General features: G+C 30.8%; 1 protein-coding gene across 1 annotated transcript in view; it reads right to left on the reverse strand.

Annotated features, from left to right (window-relative positions):
- Positions 1-703: 703 nt before the first annotated feature.
- Positions 704-15,056, reverse strand: part of LOC110024103 — an 18,494-nt gene continuing 4,141 nt past the window's right edge. The window contains exons 2-5 of the mRNA XM_020723862.1: positions 11,292-11,382; positions 11,026-11,117; positions 10,826-10,914; positions 704-1,052 (exon numbers count right to left, since the gene is read on the reverse strand). Of these exons, the coding sequence (XP_020579521.1) occupies positions 910-1,052; positions 10,826-10,914; positions 11,026-11,117; positions 11,292-11,382 (415 nt within the window). The 3' untranslated portion in view covers positions 704-909. The remainder of the gene's footprint in view (positions 1,053-10,825; positions 10,915-11,025; positions 11,118-11,291; positions 11,383-15,056) is intronic.

The following is a 15,056-nucleotide window of genomic DNA, read 5'->3' on the forward strand; positions in this document are numbered from 1 at the left end:
AAAAGTACAACTGCTAAGTTTCTAAAAGTCAAATGCATTTTTTATGCTTCAGGCGTTTGAGGCAGTTTATAAGTGCAGGCGGTATTTTAAAAATGTCACCGTATTGTTTGATTCGCGCGTTTCGTCAGCTTATCTGAAACTCCGTTTGGATTTTTACACTAAATGCGGGCACAGGGGATAAGTAGCTTATCCTGAAACGCAGAACCTATCCCAAACAGACCCTCAGTTTATGACACCAATGTGTTATAAATGTAAATTTCAAAGGTTGCATGTTGCGCAAATTCATAATAATTGTGTTGTATGTATATAAATCTCCCTATATTCAAAATTAAAGTTATGTGTCAGGTATATAAATACATAAAAAATGAGTGGCATGTATGTAAATCTTCTCTCTTTTCTTTTCCCATAATCACAACAAAACTGTAAAACTACTACTTGTCCAAGGAATAACAACAATTCAAAAGCAGAAAACCAACTTCCACCAGCAATCTTACAAACATCACTCTATAACTAAACCAGCAGTGCAATTTAAATAAATTGGGCCAATTGCATACATAACACCCAAAATATTGCTATTTGCAAATCTACCACTCTCTTTCATCCAATTTTCAAATTCCCATTCAAATATCAAAATTCATGATAAAAACCAAACTCAAAATTTTCATTTATATCAAATTCTCAATAATTTGATCATGGCACGCGTAAATACATCAGTTCAGTAGTTCAAAAATATCACCCAGGTGTTGGATATTATAAATAACAATATTTCGGGTGCTTTGCATGCAGTTATCGCAGATAAACTTTCTGCATTTAATACATCCAGAAATCATTAATCAACAGAACTATAATCAAGAGACATGATTGTTCATCTTGGCTTCGAAATCTATAGTTCTTCCAGACTTGCAGGAATCACCTTCTCTTACGCAGTCCTCTCTTTCTACCATCATCCCCACCTTCCCATGCACTTCCCCAGAAGAAAAGAGACATCCAGAACAGAACAGCGAAGAATATCCTCAAGCCATCCTCCGCTCTTGCAAACATAGACCGCAGGCCTATCCAAAAGTAAAAATAAAGAGCATCAGTTATAATTTTAGGCAAATTTGCATAAATACTACACAATTCTTATTTATTTACATATATGCATATTCATGACATTTTGGTGCCATAAAACTATGTATAACAATGTGTATTTTGCTTTTAAGTAAGAAATAGTGGTGTTTTTTTTATGTGATATTACGATTTGAGTGTTATAAGTGTTAATATAAAAGTTTTGGTGGAATTAAACATATATTTGTCAGCACCGTTGTTTTTTTCTTTTTCAATTCAATAGATTTATACTTATTGCAGTAATTTTGATATATTCTTTTGATGAGCATTAGAAATTATAGCACTGACTTTGTATTAATCATGCTATTCTTTCTATGTAGTTTGATTTCTTTAAAATATATTGCGACTGGTATTTTAAGTCAACGAAATCAAGACTGCAATGTGCCTTATTTGCCAATAGTACAAGGAAAAGCAGGTTTTTGAAAAAGTTGCTTAAGATATAGCAATGATAGATTTGTAACCCGAGCTGGGGGCTTATAGAATGTTTTAAGACGGGAACAAACAATTAGACGGAGATATGAAATTTTTAAGTTCTAACACTATCACTAACTAATGATAGAATCATCTAATTAATTGAAAGAGCCACTAAAAATTGAAAGTTAAATTAATTTAATGTTACAATAGTTATGAATATATAATTAAATTTATCTCGTATGTTTACAATAGTTATGAATATATAATTAAATTTATCTCGTTTCTTCACTTTGTTCACATATTTTATAAATATTTCCTTTTTAATTTTCAAAATGGAGTATTAACAATTCAGTGAATACTCAGATCTCTCGTTACAATAATAGAACAAATAAATAAAATGATACACATGCTTATCAAGTTTACTGAATCAATATAAAATCATTTGACAGTTTATATATTAAAAAATGACCAGTCAAGAAGTTCTAATCAGTCTATCATATTGTACAATATCTTAAAAATATTCTATTATTTATATTCATCACAAAAGCACCGTAAAAAATGTACCATTTAAAATACTTCAATATCAATAATTTTTTTAAGTTTACGAGCACGAATACTTTAACATCCTTATTTAGTCTACAAGGGGGTAAACTCCATTAGTTAACATGCACATACAAACATTCTATATAATTTAATTCATTTCCATATTCATATCATTTAATATTTATATAATAATAAATATCTAAACTATATAATTTCAAAGTGTTAAGAACATATGAAATTCATTCTAATTTGATCAATCATTCAATCTAATATATGAATCATAAATAAATTTATAGTCTCAATCAATTTAATAAGTCCTAATATTATTTAAACATACTATTAGTTAGAAGAAACAAAAAATATTATTAAAATTTAGAAATACAAGTACTCAAAAAAGATATGCAAATGTTATTCCTCGATCTCACCCTCAACGTCAACCTAAACTCTGAATATTTATTTCTATAAATATAACACAAACTAAGATATACATTTATGAAATAAATTATTTGAAGTATAACTTTTTATTTAAATTAGTTTTCATTTCTTTGATCTTTCTTAAAAACCAATAATCCATTTTATCTTGAATATATTTATAATTATTAAAATTAATTGGAATTATGAATCACTTATATCTAATTCAGCCAACAAAAAGAAAAAAAAGAGCAATTGAGTATTTTTTCCTGCAATTCAACTATCTTTTGCAAAGAAAAAAAAAGATCAAAATCAAGAAAATTGAAGCATCAGTAAAAAAATAAATAGAAAGAACAAGTCCATATATTAGGAAAAGCGATCACCAAAGTAAAGAAAATTCATGCACCGTAGTAGCACAAGAAGAAATCATTTCACCAAAGTTCTCTCTCTCACTTGCATTGTACCATAAAGAATTTCACATCCAACAACTACCACCACACAACAACATGCCTTTATGCCACTAAGTGGGGTCGGCTACGTGAATCATTTTTCTCCATCGTGTCCAATTGAGTGTCATATTTTGACGAAAAGAATAAATAGCACACGATTCAAGTTTTTCATCTATTTATAATCATCAAAATACCTAGTCAGCTACCTCTAAATTGGTTCAATTCTAATCCCATAATCACTAAAAAGTTGGCATGATCATGCTTGCTGAGTTCTAAAGGAAAATCCAAATACATCCATCCCTTTTTATCTAATGCAAGATAGGAACAACATAGGTATGACAAAACTTTCAATAAATCTCACACTAAATAGAGAACTGCCTTTAGTAAAGCTGTGAGCATATAAGCCACATCAGCTGTAGAGCCTAATTTCCAATACTATAAATAAATAATACATATCTTGTTCCCAATCAACAAAATCATTAGTTGAATCCCCAATAGACATATCCAGTGATTTGCAATTGCTTCTGGCGCATGAACGCCCAACGACATATCCCGTGAAATTAGATTTAAATCGAATCATAGAAGATAATATTAAGACTAGAAGCAATATATAAAGAGCATATGCCATTCTCATAAGCTACATTATAGACATCCTTAGAAATAATTGAAATTAAAATAACAAAACAAAATAAAATAAAGTTGTTCGGAAAAATTTATCTTTAATGAATTTAGTATTTGTTATTTTTTATCACGAGAAATCATTTTTACCTGAAAAGCAATCATGAGACATCATGACAGACTATCATAAACAAGTCTGTCATGATAGTGCACAAGTTATTTATGAAATCAAAATTCATAAGGGAAAAAGTTTCATCACCTAAAATGATATACAAAATAAACTATGTAAATTTGTTTGGCAAAATGTTGACCACAGTTCAAAGAAGATGAAAAAAGAGACGAATCTAAGGCTTAACAATAAGTTCATAAAATAAGGTCTAACCTATAACATAAAGGATTGCATTAATGCCAGAATTTCTTGAAAATTTTAATCCACTGAAAATTTTTAAAAACCCCATCTTTCCTTCATTTAATTTATTAAAATTTGTTGAAGAATGCCTTCCCAATTTAAATGCACAAACGGAGATGAAAAAAGAGACGAATGTAATACTTAACAAGAAGTTCATAAAAAAATGATAACACAAAGGATTGCATTAATGTCATACTTTCTTGAGCAATTTAATTTATAGTAAATAATTTTAATAATTGTTAAATTTTCAATAACCCCATCTTTCCTGCATTTAATTTCTTAAATTTTTTTGAAGAATGCCTTCCCAATTTAAATGCACAATGACTTTATCATCAGATTTGAATTCGATATATGGCTTGTTCACAAAAGCAAAAGACTTATAATTGCGATAATCAGAAGCCTTTTGTTTTGTAAATTTTTTTCATATAAATCATTCAAATGACGTGTAAATGATTATACAAATGCACTAAGCCAATACTCTATAAGAAGCTCTACACGAGTTATAAGCTTTCTAGTTTGAAATCCTATAAAAAAATCAAATGGCTCATTCTTAGAACTATTATTAACAAAATTGCACGAGTTAAAGTTATCTTTCCCTATTTTTAGAGAAATAGCAATGGCAACACAAAAGAAAAGTCATATTTTTTAAGAGTTATTTATAATCCTACAACAAATTCTTGCTAACATCCTCCTAAGGCTAATATAAAACAAGCAAAGGAGCATAAAACCTTGACTTGTATCACTTTGGTAGTTTGACAAGTCCTGTACTGAAAAATTATTGCACTTAATGCCTATCTTCAATCACTGTTATAGTCTTATCCCACTCAAAATATCCAACAAATCCACCATGTAATTTTAAATTTAAAAGATTCAACAAAGATAAATAAAAAATGTAAAGATGAATACTATTAAATAAAAAATAATCTCTAAGCATAACTAATATTTTTTTTAATTTGATTAAAAATAATCACCCAAACTGCATTGAATTTAAATCAATAGATTTATTCTCAACTCTAGCACAATGGATAGGGACAAAAGCATCTTCTATATATACTCAACCCATTTATCATGTATTTGTCTAACTTTTTATATAAACAACAGAATAAAGTATAAACTCTTTAGGCAATAACTAATATCTCTCGAAATGGAAAGCCTACAAAACATTTTCATAATCATAAGTTGGATGTTACTAATTAATTTCATTGAATTTCTCTAAAAAAGTTAACGAGATACTCTGATTAAAATAAACTTCAATACCTACACTAGACGTGCTGAAAGAATCCTTATATGCTTAATATTAAAATCAACCATTTTAAGTGTAGGTGTATTTGTAACCCTCTCCATGACCTAAAAGAAGGGGTCAACAGAATCAATCCATTTAAACTCTTCATTCACAAAGATATTTGGAAATTAGCGATATTTGGAAATTGGAGCCATGACAATACTACCCCTCACTAAATCATCTATAAACAATATTCATTCTATGAAAATTTCAAATTTTATGATATCAAAAGGTGTTAGTCCACTATGAATTGCCTTAACATTATTAGAATGAAAAAAAACATTCATCATCATACATATATAAATCCTGAAGGATGGCAGACGATGCTACAAAATAACATTTCTTCAGATTCATATTAATTTATCAACTTATATAAAAAAAAAAACCTACTCTAAAATGTGCTCAATGATCATCTAATCCTTGCCATAAAACATAATATCATCAAAGTAAGCGAGAGATTTATCGATAAAAGATCGTAAGATAAGATTCCTTATTTATAAAAATAGTAGATACTTTATTTTAACTAAAAGGGAATCACTAGCCATTCATATAATTATATTTTATCTTAAAAGCTATTTTAAAATATCGTCTTCACTTATTCTTAAGTATGATAACAACTTAACTTTTTAATAGCATATAAAGCATATCATCCAACCAAGATAGATAATGATAAATTTGTTGATTGTTTTACTATCTACACATATGCTAACTACCATCTTACTTTAGATGTCAATAAAACTAGAACAACATATAAATTCATACTTATTTTAATAAATCTTTTCTCAAGCAAATTATAAATTAGTTTTTTTATGCTCAACATGCTTAGCTTGATTCATCATATCTTGAGGCAAATTGGCTAATGATGATAGCAAATTTAAGCCAATACATGTTGCATGTCCGTAAGTGAGCATCATCAATCAGAGTCTAAATCTCAAGCACATCATTCCACCAAAGCATACATCACATATTCTTATCTCTCCAATTTTCAAATGCATATGAACTCATAATGTGTAATATTTTCCCTTTCATTGAGAGCATTGCATTCTTTTGTAGACTAAAATTCACCTTCAGATTTTGTATGTTTTAGAAATACTATCCCATTAGGCTTGAACATGTAAGTATTACAAATTCCAAAATTAATCACATCTAAATCATAAAACCAATTAACTAAAATAACGTGAGCAATATCCATAAGCAACACATTGCCCCAAGTTCTATTAATATAAGAAACTCATTGACTAAAAAATAAATACCTTTGGGAGCAAAAACAACAATTTTGTCAACTTCATATAGTTGCAAAGTTTTAGACACAACAGTCTATAACAGATTTTGACATGATATTCATGTAATTTTCACTATTAATGATAAGATTGCAACGTCTTCTTCATGCTTGAAATATATTTAAGCATTTACAATCCTTTTTCAATCAAACAAAACTTTATTAAACTCATGGACATCATCATTCTCATCTAACAAATCAAACTCCCAAATCTACCAAATCATCATTCACATCGTCATTCAAAATTATTCAAATCCATAATACAATATGCTACAGGATCTAATTAATCATTAAAATAGACACTTTAATTTAAACCTTTTTGGTTATATTAATTATTTATGTCAATGTTTTAACATCAATGATTTCTATAAACTTTACTATCAAACAACCTATAATACCTAAATTGCTCATTTTTCCCAAAGTTATTCTAGTCTCCTTCTTATGTTAACATTTGAGTAAATGGTTCAACATAATGATTAGACTTCAAATTTATGTGCAAAAACTTGATTGGTTTTAAAATTTTCAGTTCTCTCATTAACTAGATTAATATCCACACATATTTAATTTTGATTATTTAATTATTTATCAAATTGATTAAGTAAAATGGTCAAAATATTATTCCTTTGATGATCCATTAAATTATCTTGATATTGAGTTCCACTTCCAACTGACATAAAGATAAAACTGATGTACTTGATACCAAATTGAAGCATGATATTTAGAGCGTAGGAGATTTTATAAACTAGAGTGATGCATTGAATGTAAATAAAAATAAAAATTTACATATCTAGCACACAATTCGAATGTATTTATATATTTTTAGCGCTTTAAACTTATGCATGAAAAAGTGTACTTCACTTTTAAGAAGGGTTAATAGTGTCATTTTTGATGTGACATTAAAGATTTTGAGTACAACAAACCTTTATCCCAATAAGTGGGGTCAGCTATAAGAATCATTTTTCTCCATTGCGTCCTATTGAGTGTCATTTTCATTTAATTCTAATAAATTAAGATCATTTTATATACAATATGTCCAAGTCTTTCTAGGTATACCTCTGTCTTTCTTAACACAAGTCGAATCTAAAACATCTACTCTCATAACTGAGTCATCAGATAGTCGATATTTAATGTGATCAAACCATCTCAGCCAGCTCTCCCTAATTTTGTCCACCACTGAAGCTACACCAACCCTATCACGGATATATTCATTTTGTTTTTTGTCTCTAAGTGAAAAGCCACTCATCCACCTAAGCATTCTTATCTCAGCAACACTTATTTGTTTTATGCTTCACTTTAAAAGGCCAACATTCTGCGTCATAGAGCATTGCAACAAAGATTTTGAGTGCCATGTGTGTAAATATAAAAGTCCAGGTGTGCGGTATATAAATAAACAAGAGTTGTGTGCCACGTATGTAAATAATAATATTATCGCACTGAGTAGGGTCGACTACATGAATCCTTCATCTCCATCGTGTCCTATTAAGTGTCATATTTTCATTTAATTCTAATAAATTAAGATCATTTTCTATACAACATACACAGGCCTTTTTATGTCTATATCTACCCTTCTTAACATAAGCCAAATCTAAAAATCTACTCTTCTGGCTGGTTCAATAAATTGTCAAAGCTTAATGTGACCAAATCGTCTAAGGCGGCACTCTCTAATCTTTTCTGCCACTATAGGTATTCAAACTCTTTCACGGATATATTTATTTTGCATTTTCTCTCTAAGTGTAAAGCCACTCATCCAACCAGAGCATTCTCATCTCAGCAACACTAAACATATTTTTTTGTTTTTCTTTTGCAGGCCAACATTCTGCGCCATAAAACATTGCAAGTCTGATGCATTGTTTCACTTCAATCATCCAACTTGAATTCTACAAATAACATCCCCATCTATATCACCATCACTTGAAGCAATAGACACGAGATATCTAAAACATTCACTCATTTTAATGTCTTGATCACCCATTAACAAACCCACCATTAGATCTATTACTACTAAAATTATATTTCATGTATTCAATTTTAGATATACTCAAATGAAAGCCTTTTCACTTTAAGGTTGACCTCCATAATTTAAGTTTTTTTTTCTTGAACTCTCTCTCTCTTATCTTATCCACAAGAAATGTATCATCAGTGAAAAGCCTAAACTAAGGTACATCCTCCTATCAATGTCCTATAAGAACATCCATCACTAAAGAAAAAAGATACGAGCTTAAAGCCGATCCGTGATGTAATCAATAAAATAAGAAAATACTTGCCCAATCCTCCTTGTGTTCAAACGCAAGTAACAACTCCATAAACCCCTTTCTTTCCTCTAACTCTCCACCGTCATTTTCTTGGATCTTTATTATAAGCTTTTCTAAATTAACAAAGATCATATTCCTCCTTACTCTCTATGTACTTCTCCATCAAATCTTTCAATAAATGCATAGCTTCCATATTAGACTTTCCTTGAAGCACCTAAATCAAATTTCATTGTACTGAATCACATGTCATCACAAAAAATAAAATTAATATACAAAAACAAAAACACCAACAATACTTTATCCCCATAAGTGGGGTCGGTTACATCAATCATTTCTATCTATTGCGTCCTATTGAGTGTCATATTCTCATTTAATCTTAATAGTTCACGATCAATTTTTATATAATATTCCAAAGTATTTTTAGGTCTATCTCTGTCTTTCTTAACATAAGTTTAATCTAAAGCATCTACTCTCCTAATATTCCCAAGATCATCAGATGGTCGACGTTTAATGTGACCAAATCATCTAAGACGACTCTCTCTAATCTTATCTGCCACCGGAGTTACACCAACCCTATCACGGATATATTCATTTCGCATTGTCTCCAAGTGTCAAGCCACTCATCCACTTAAGCATTCTCATCTCAGCAAGACATAACTTTGTTTTATGCTTTCTCTTTTTAAGGCCAACATTCTACACACTAGAGCATTGCAGGTTTCGTCGCCATCTTATAAAATTTTCCTTTCAATCGAAGCGGCACTTTTCTATCACACAATAGTCCCGATGCATTCCTCCACTTCAACCAACCAACTTGAATTCTACTAATAACATTCCCATCTATATCTCCGTCACTTTGAAAAATAGACCCGAGATATCTAAAATGTTCACACCTTTTAATGATTCGATCAACCATAGTTACAACTTTGTCACTAGAGTTACAACTACTAAAACTACATTCTATGTATTCAGTTTTAGATCCACTCAAATGAAGGACATTAAACTCCAATGTAAACCTCCATAATTCAAGATTTTCCTAAACTCTTTCTCTAGTCTTATCCACAAGAAGGGTATCATCGGCGAAAAGCATACACCAAGGAACCTCCTCTTGCAAATGTACAATAAGAGCATCCATAACTAAAGCTAAAAGATTTGGGCTTAAAGTCGGTCCTTGATGTAATCCAACCGAAATAGGAAAATACTTAGTCTTATATAATAGGAAATTTTTATAAATACCACACAATTCCTATGTGTTTACATATCTAACACATAAAAATTGGTATTTACACTTATAACACTTTGGTATCGTAAAGCTATGCATGATAATGTATGTTTCACTTTTAAAAAGTTCACAATCGTGATATTTTTTATGTGACGACCGTTATAAATGTAAGTATGAAAATTTACGAGTTAGATATTTAAATACACAAGAATTGTGTGGTATGCATGTAAATGCTCCTATTTTTTTAATTTCAACTTGAGATATAAGTTTAGTCTTATATGTATCTCAACAATATATCTTGCATCAAAGTCATTAAGGAGAAAACATAAACCCAATTCTTAGGAAGAAGGAACATCAAGGATCACATTTTAGCCCAATATATAAGTGATTATGAACCCAAAAGTTTAAACCAAGTCATTACAAGTATATAAGGAAGCCAACCCTTATCTTTAATTTCAATTTGAGATTGTTTTCATCCTTAATGCATCTCAATAATATCCTTCAACTATGTTAGTTCCACGCCTTGACTATTACCCCATTCAAATAAACTTTGTATCATCAACTCAATTATTTGGAGTCATTATGAGAGATTACATGCTTTAGAACCTTGCTCATCACGATAAAAAACAATAAAAAATTTGTGAAAGCCACAAGCTCCATGAAATTTGTTTTCATAACACTTATTATAAAAGTATTGCAAGCCCAAATTAAGCCAAGACATTAATAGAAGGACTCCCATCAACCTAACAATCATAGCCAATTGGTGAGCACTCAACCAATTTACTACGCTTTCGAGCATGTGAGAGCCTTATAAAGAAGAATGATAGAGAAGATGTGCTTACCAGAGAAAAAGTTGGCCTCAGAGGAAGGTTGTGATGGAGGTGGCCGGGAGCCGGCACTGGTTAAAAGAGGACGCCGCACCTGGCAAGTCCTGTTCAGGTTGAGAAGCTCAAAGGTCGCAACAGGATAACCGGTTTTAGTGATTACACGGAAAGGAATGAAACGAGGAAAAGGAGAGAACGAAGGTTGTAGGGCAACGAACGATGCTGCAAGGTAAGCCATAGGCTGATGGTAACTTCTTATGGATTGAAAATCTGGAAACTTGGATAGCTGCACTACATCTACTTTACAAACCTGCAATAAAATGGAAACAAAAAAAGAGCAAATTAATGTCATATAAACCAGAAAATTGTTGTAGAAAGTTAAAAAAGAGGTAATTACTGCTAGTAAATGGAGATCGATGAAGAATATTTGCAAATTTATGTCTTAAAAACAGAAATTTGTTCGAGGAAGTTCAGGTCGAAATACAGGGGAGGAGAAGACTGGTCTGGAAGGATGGCTGTTGCGGGGATGTAAGCCAGTCGAGTCGTGCTCAATCTGGCGAGTTCGGCGAGTTCGACTTCAAGGTTAAATTTATCTATGAAGAATAATAAAAAACTATCAATATAATACAAAATATTATTTTTTTAATATTTTTAATATTTTAAAAGTAAATACTTTAAATTTAATATATTTTTAATTTATTTTATGCTATTATTTTTTTAAACTAAGAGGCTAACGAGCTAACAGAGTCGAATTGGGACAAACTTGAACTTGGCTTGTTAGCTCATCGAGGACCGCTCACGAGGCACATATCGAGTTGAGCTTAGGTGGGATCACGAGTAGACTTGACTCACACCACTAGTGGCTAGAGTTATCAGATGTCCTGACTCGCTTGCGAGTTATCATCATTTATGGAAATGAAAATGTAATTTTCTATTTTTTTATAATTTTTAAAATGATAAATACCACAAAGATGAATGTATATATATATTAAAGAATGGTCGGAGTCTATGATACGAGCCCAGATCATTCCTTAGCGCATATAATTTGAGTACTACGCCCTATACTCGGGGGGATCAAACCCCAGACCAGATGAAACTTACAACCGACAAGCAGATGTTCGAACAACCGATCTGGGCACGCGGCACACACACACACACAACACACATATATATATATATATATATATATATATTTTTTTTTATTTATTTATACACACACACACATACAACTGACAAGATTAGCCAGAGATTATTAGATCAGCCTCTTGATTAACCTCGCCTAAAAATTTCATTTTACACATAGGCGGAATCGAACCCGTGACCTCAGGAGGTCTTAAAAACTCTACAAACCAAAGAGTCATAGTAGGCGACACACACACATATATATATACAACTTTTAATAACATAATTATGTAAGAAACTAAAAATTTGTATTTCATTTTAAGAATTTAGCATTAATAATATTTTTGAAGTGATGCTAATAATTTATGTGTAATATAAAAAATATTAAATTAGAGATTAAATACTTAAATTTTTATGAATAATATGATATGTATTTAAATCCCTTGAATTTAATAGGTGAAAATTAAATTTATTTAATAAGTTTTTAAAATAAATATTATTCATTTTATTTACTTTTTAAACTAATATATATTAATATTTTAGAAAGAAAAATAATTACCTATCTCAGCCCCCATAATGTCTACGAAAAAATTTCTTCCAGAGAGGAGTTTGATGTTGCATAATGTATTTTATCAGATTGATTATTATGTAACATATATAATTATAAAAAATTGCACAAATAATTATCAAATATATGACAATTATAATTAGAAATTCTATACTTTGACCACAATAACTTTTTTTTAGCAGAATAATCTAACTTATTTATGTTGTCCAACTCAAAGCAAACCTACCATAGGATTCACTAAGATTCAATCTAGTCAACTAAGATTCAATCTAGTCAAACAACATTTAATTTGAAGTATATCCATTCAGCGAGACTAGCATGACTAAACAACATCTACCAAAAAAAATATTTATTTCATTATTACTTGAATCAATTTCAACATATCCCATGGCTGGTCATGAATTGATCATAAATTCAAGCCCTAATCTAGCCCTTTGACCATGCTAAATCTCTATCAAATCTGTTCAACATGGTTAACTGATATGTTGATAATTTTACACTTATTGTTACTTGTATTTTTGAATTTTAAATGATAATAATGCACTTTGAGGAAGTTTTTATGTTGTTTTTGCAAGCTATAACAGGAAATGGAACAAACGGGAGTCGAAATGAATTGAAATGAAGAAAAAGGAGCAAAATGGTGTTTTGGCGCCTAGGCGCTAGGACTTGGCCCCTAGGTGCTAGAACCAGTCCATTTGCAGTCAAAATACAAAGCAATCAAAATCCTGGTGCTAGAATTGGAGCGTCGGGGCACTGGATTTGTTGTGTTGGGTCGCCAGCTTTCAGCGTCTAAGCGCTAGACTTCGGAGAAGATTTCTCGAGCGCTTGGAAAATTGAAGTTGGACATGGAGTGCTAGGATGCCATAAGAGCAGTGCCAAGGTGTCGCGACACTAATGCCTAAGCGCTGTAGAAGGGTAAATAGTAGCGCCCCATTGCCACATATGGGCGCCCTGACGACAGTACCCAAATTTTGACAGTTTGTGTAGTTCAAACTTTAGTTCGCTATGGAGAAGATATAAATTGGACGAATACAAACATTTGGGGGCTTTTACATCATTTTTCTTTGTCATTTTGAGAGAGGAATTGGAGAAGAAGTCCAAAGCTTTTGCAAAGAGATTAGAAGATAGGAAAAGAGAGAGATTGGGAGGATTGAGAGAGTTAACTGTTTATTGCTAATGACATCCTCAAACTACTTATTTGTAAAGGAGAAAAGTGTACTTACATTGTATTTTCTTCAGAACTTCTTTGTAAAGACTTTGATTTTGATGTTTATGTATAAAACTAAGTTTGCTTTGATGACATTTATTATGTATAGTGATTAATCTTCTTGTTTCTCTCTTTAATTAAGAAGATAAATGGATAAGAAAAAGGATTTGAGATTTTTTGGGCTTTGATTTGAATTTAAAAAGTGTTGTGTTAACCTGAGAACTTAATTTACTTTCTACTTAGCCAGTTGATTGTTAAAACCTTTTTTGAACATTGATATCTGGAAGGATTCTATATGGAACAAAAAGAGTTAACAAAATGAACTCATTGGAATATGGATATTGCCAATGGATTCATGCAATCTTCTAAGAGTCATTTTCCATTGAGCAGATCAAGATTTTTAGGGAACTAAACTTAAGTCTGCTAATCTTCTTTAGACTACTGGAAGGGGATAAGGAAGAAATTTTCTCCTAATTGACACTATTTTTTAATCTAATCCTTAGTTCTATTCACCACTTGATCAATCAAAGAGAGAATTCTCAACACCTGATTTGATAAAAAAATCTTTTTGTTTGTTAGGATAGACATGTTTTTCATAACTTTCCGATAAATTGAACTTGCAAATCAAATTCTTGAGGCATGGACTGATAGTAGTAGGCTAGAACTTTTCCTTCATTGAGTTCTTCTAGTTATTCGCGGGATCGACAACCGTACTCAAACTTGGTACTACTGATATGACACATATTTGCGTGAGCAGCTTGTACTTCATAGCACTTGGTGTGTGTCAAGTTTTTGCAACTAGGCTCTAGTCAATCTCATGCAAACCTTTCATTCAATGTTCACCCATGGTCGAATTTGAATTGTTGTAAAAATATGCATTTTTAATTCAACTTAAACACTTCTTTTGTATGCAATGATAGGACCAAAATCAACATTCTTATAATGATGCTCTCACAATGATGCAATCAATGTCAATTCAAAGCCAATGCTTCAAATGACTCACAAAACAAAGGTTATTTTTAATATAGGAGGAAAATAATATAAGATTATAACTTTTTGCAACCTTTGGCTCATTATTTAAGAAAACAGAGAAGTCAACTTTTAATAATGTGCATGACGGCTAATTGAAGGGTAGAATTTTTACTCCATATTAACAAACCAATTGAAGGAGAATGAAGATGGGGACTTGTGAAATTGATTGATATTATATGTTTATGATATGATTTGGATGCTATTGAATTGGTTGAGGAATTAGTATTTAGACAAAGCTTTGTTTAGAAGAGTGAAAAAGGAGAGTAAAAAGAATGAATAAATATTGATATAAATGAGCCTCCAGGCACTATATATATATA

This window comes from Phalaenopsis equestris, unplaced genomic scaffold, assembly GCF_001263595.1.
Source record: "Phalaenopsis equestris unplaced genomic scaffold, ASM126359v1 Scaffold000246, whole genome shotgun sequence".
Lineage (NCBI taxonomy): Eukaryota > Viridiplantae > Streptophyta > Magnoliopsida > Asparagales > Orchidaceae > Phalaenopsis > Phalaenopsis equestris.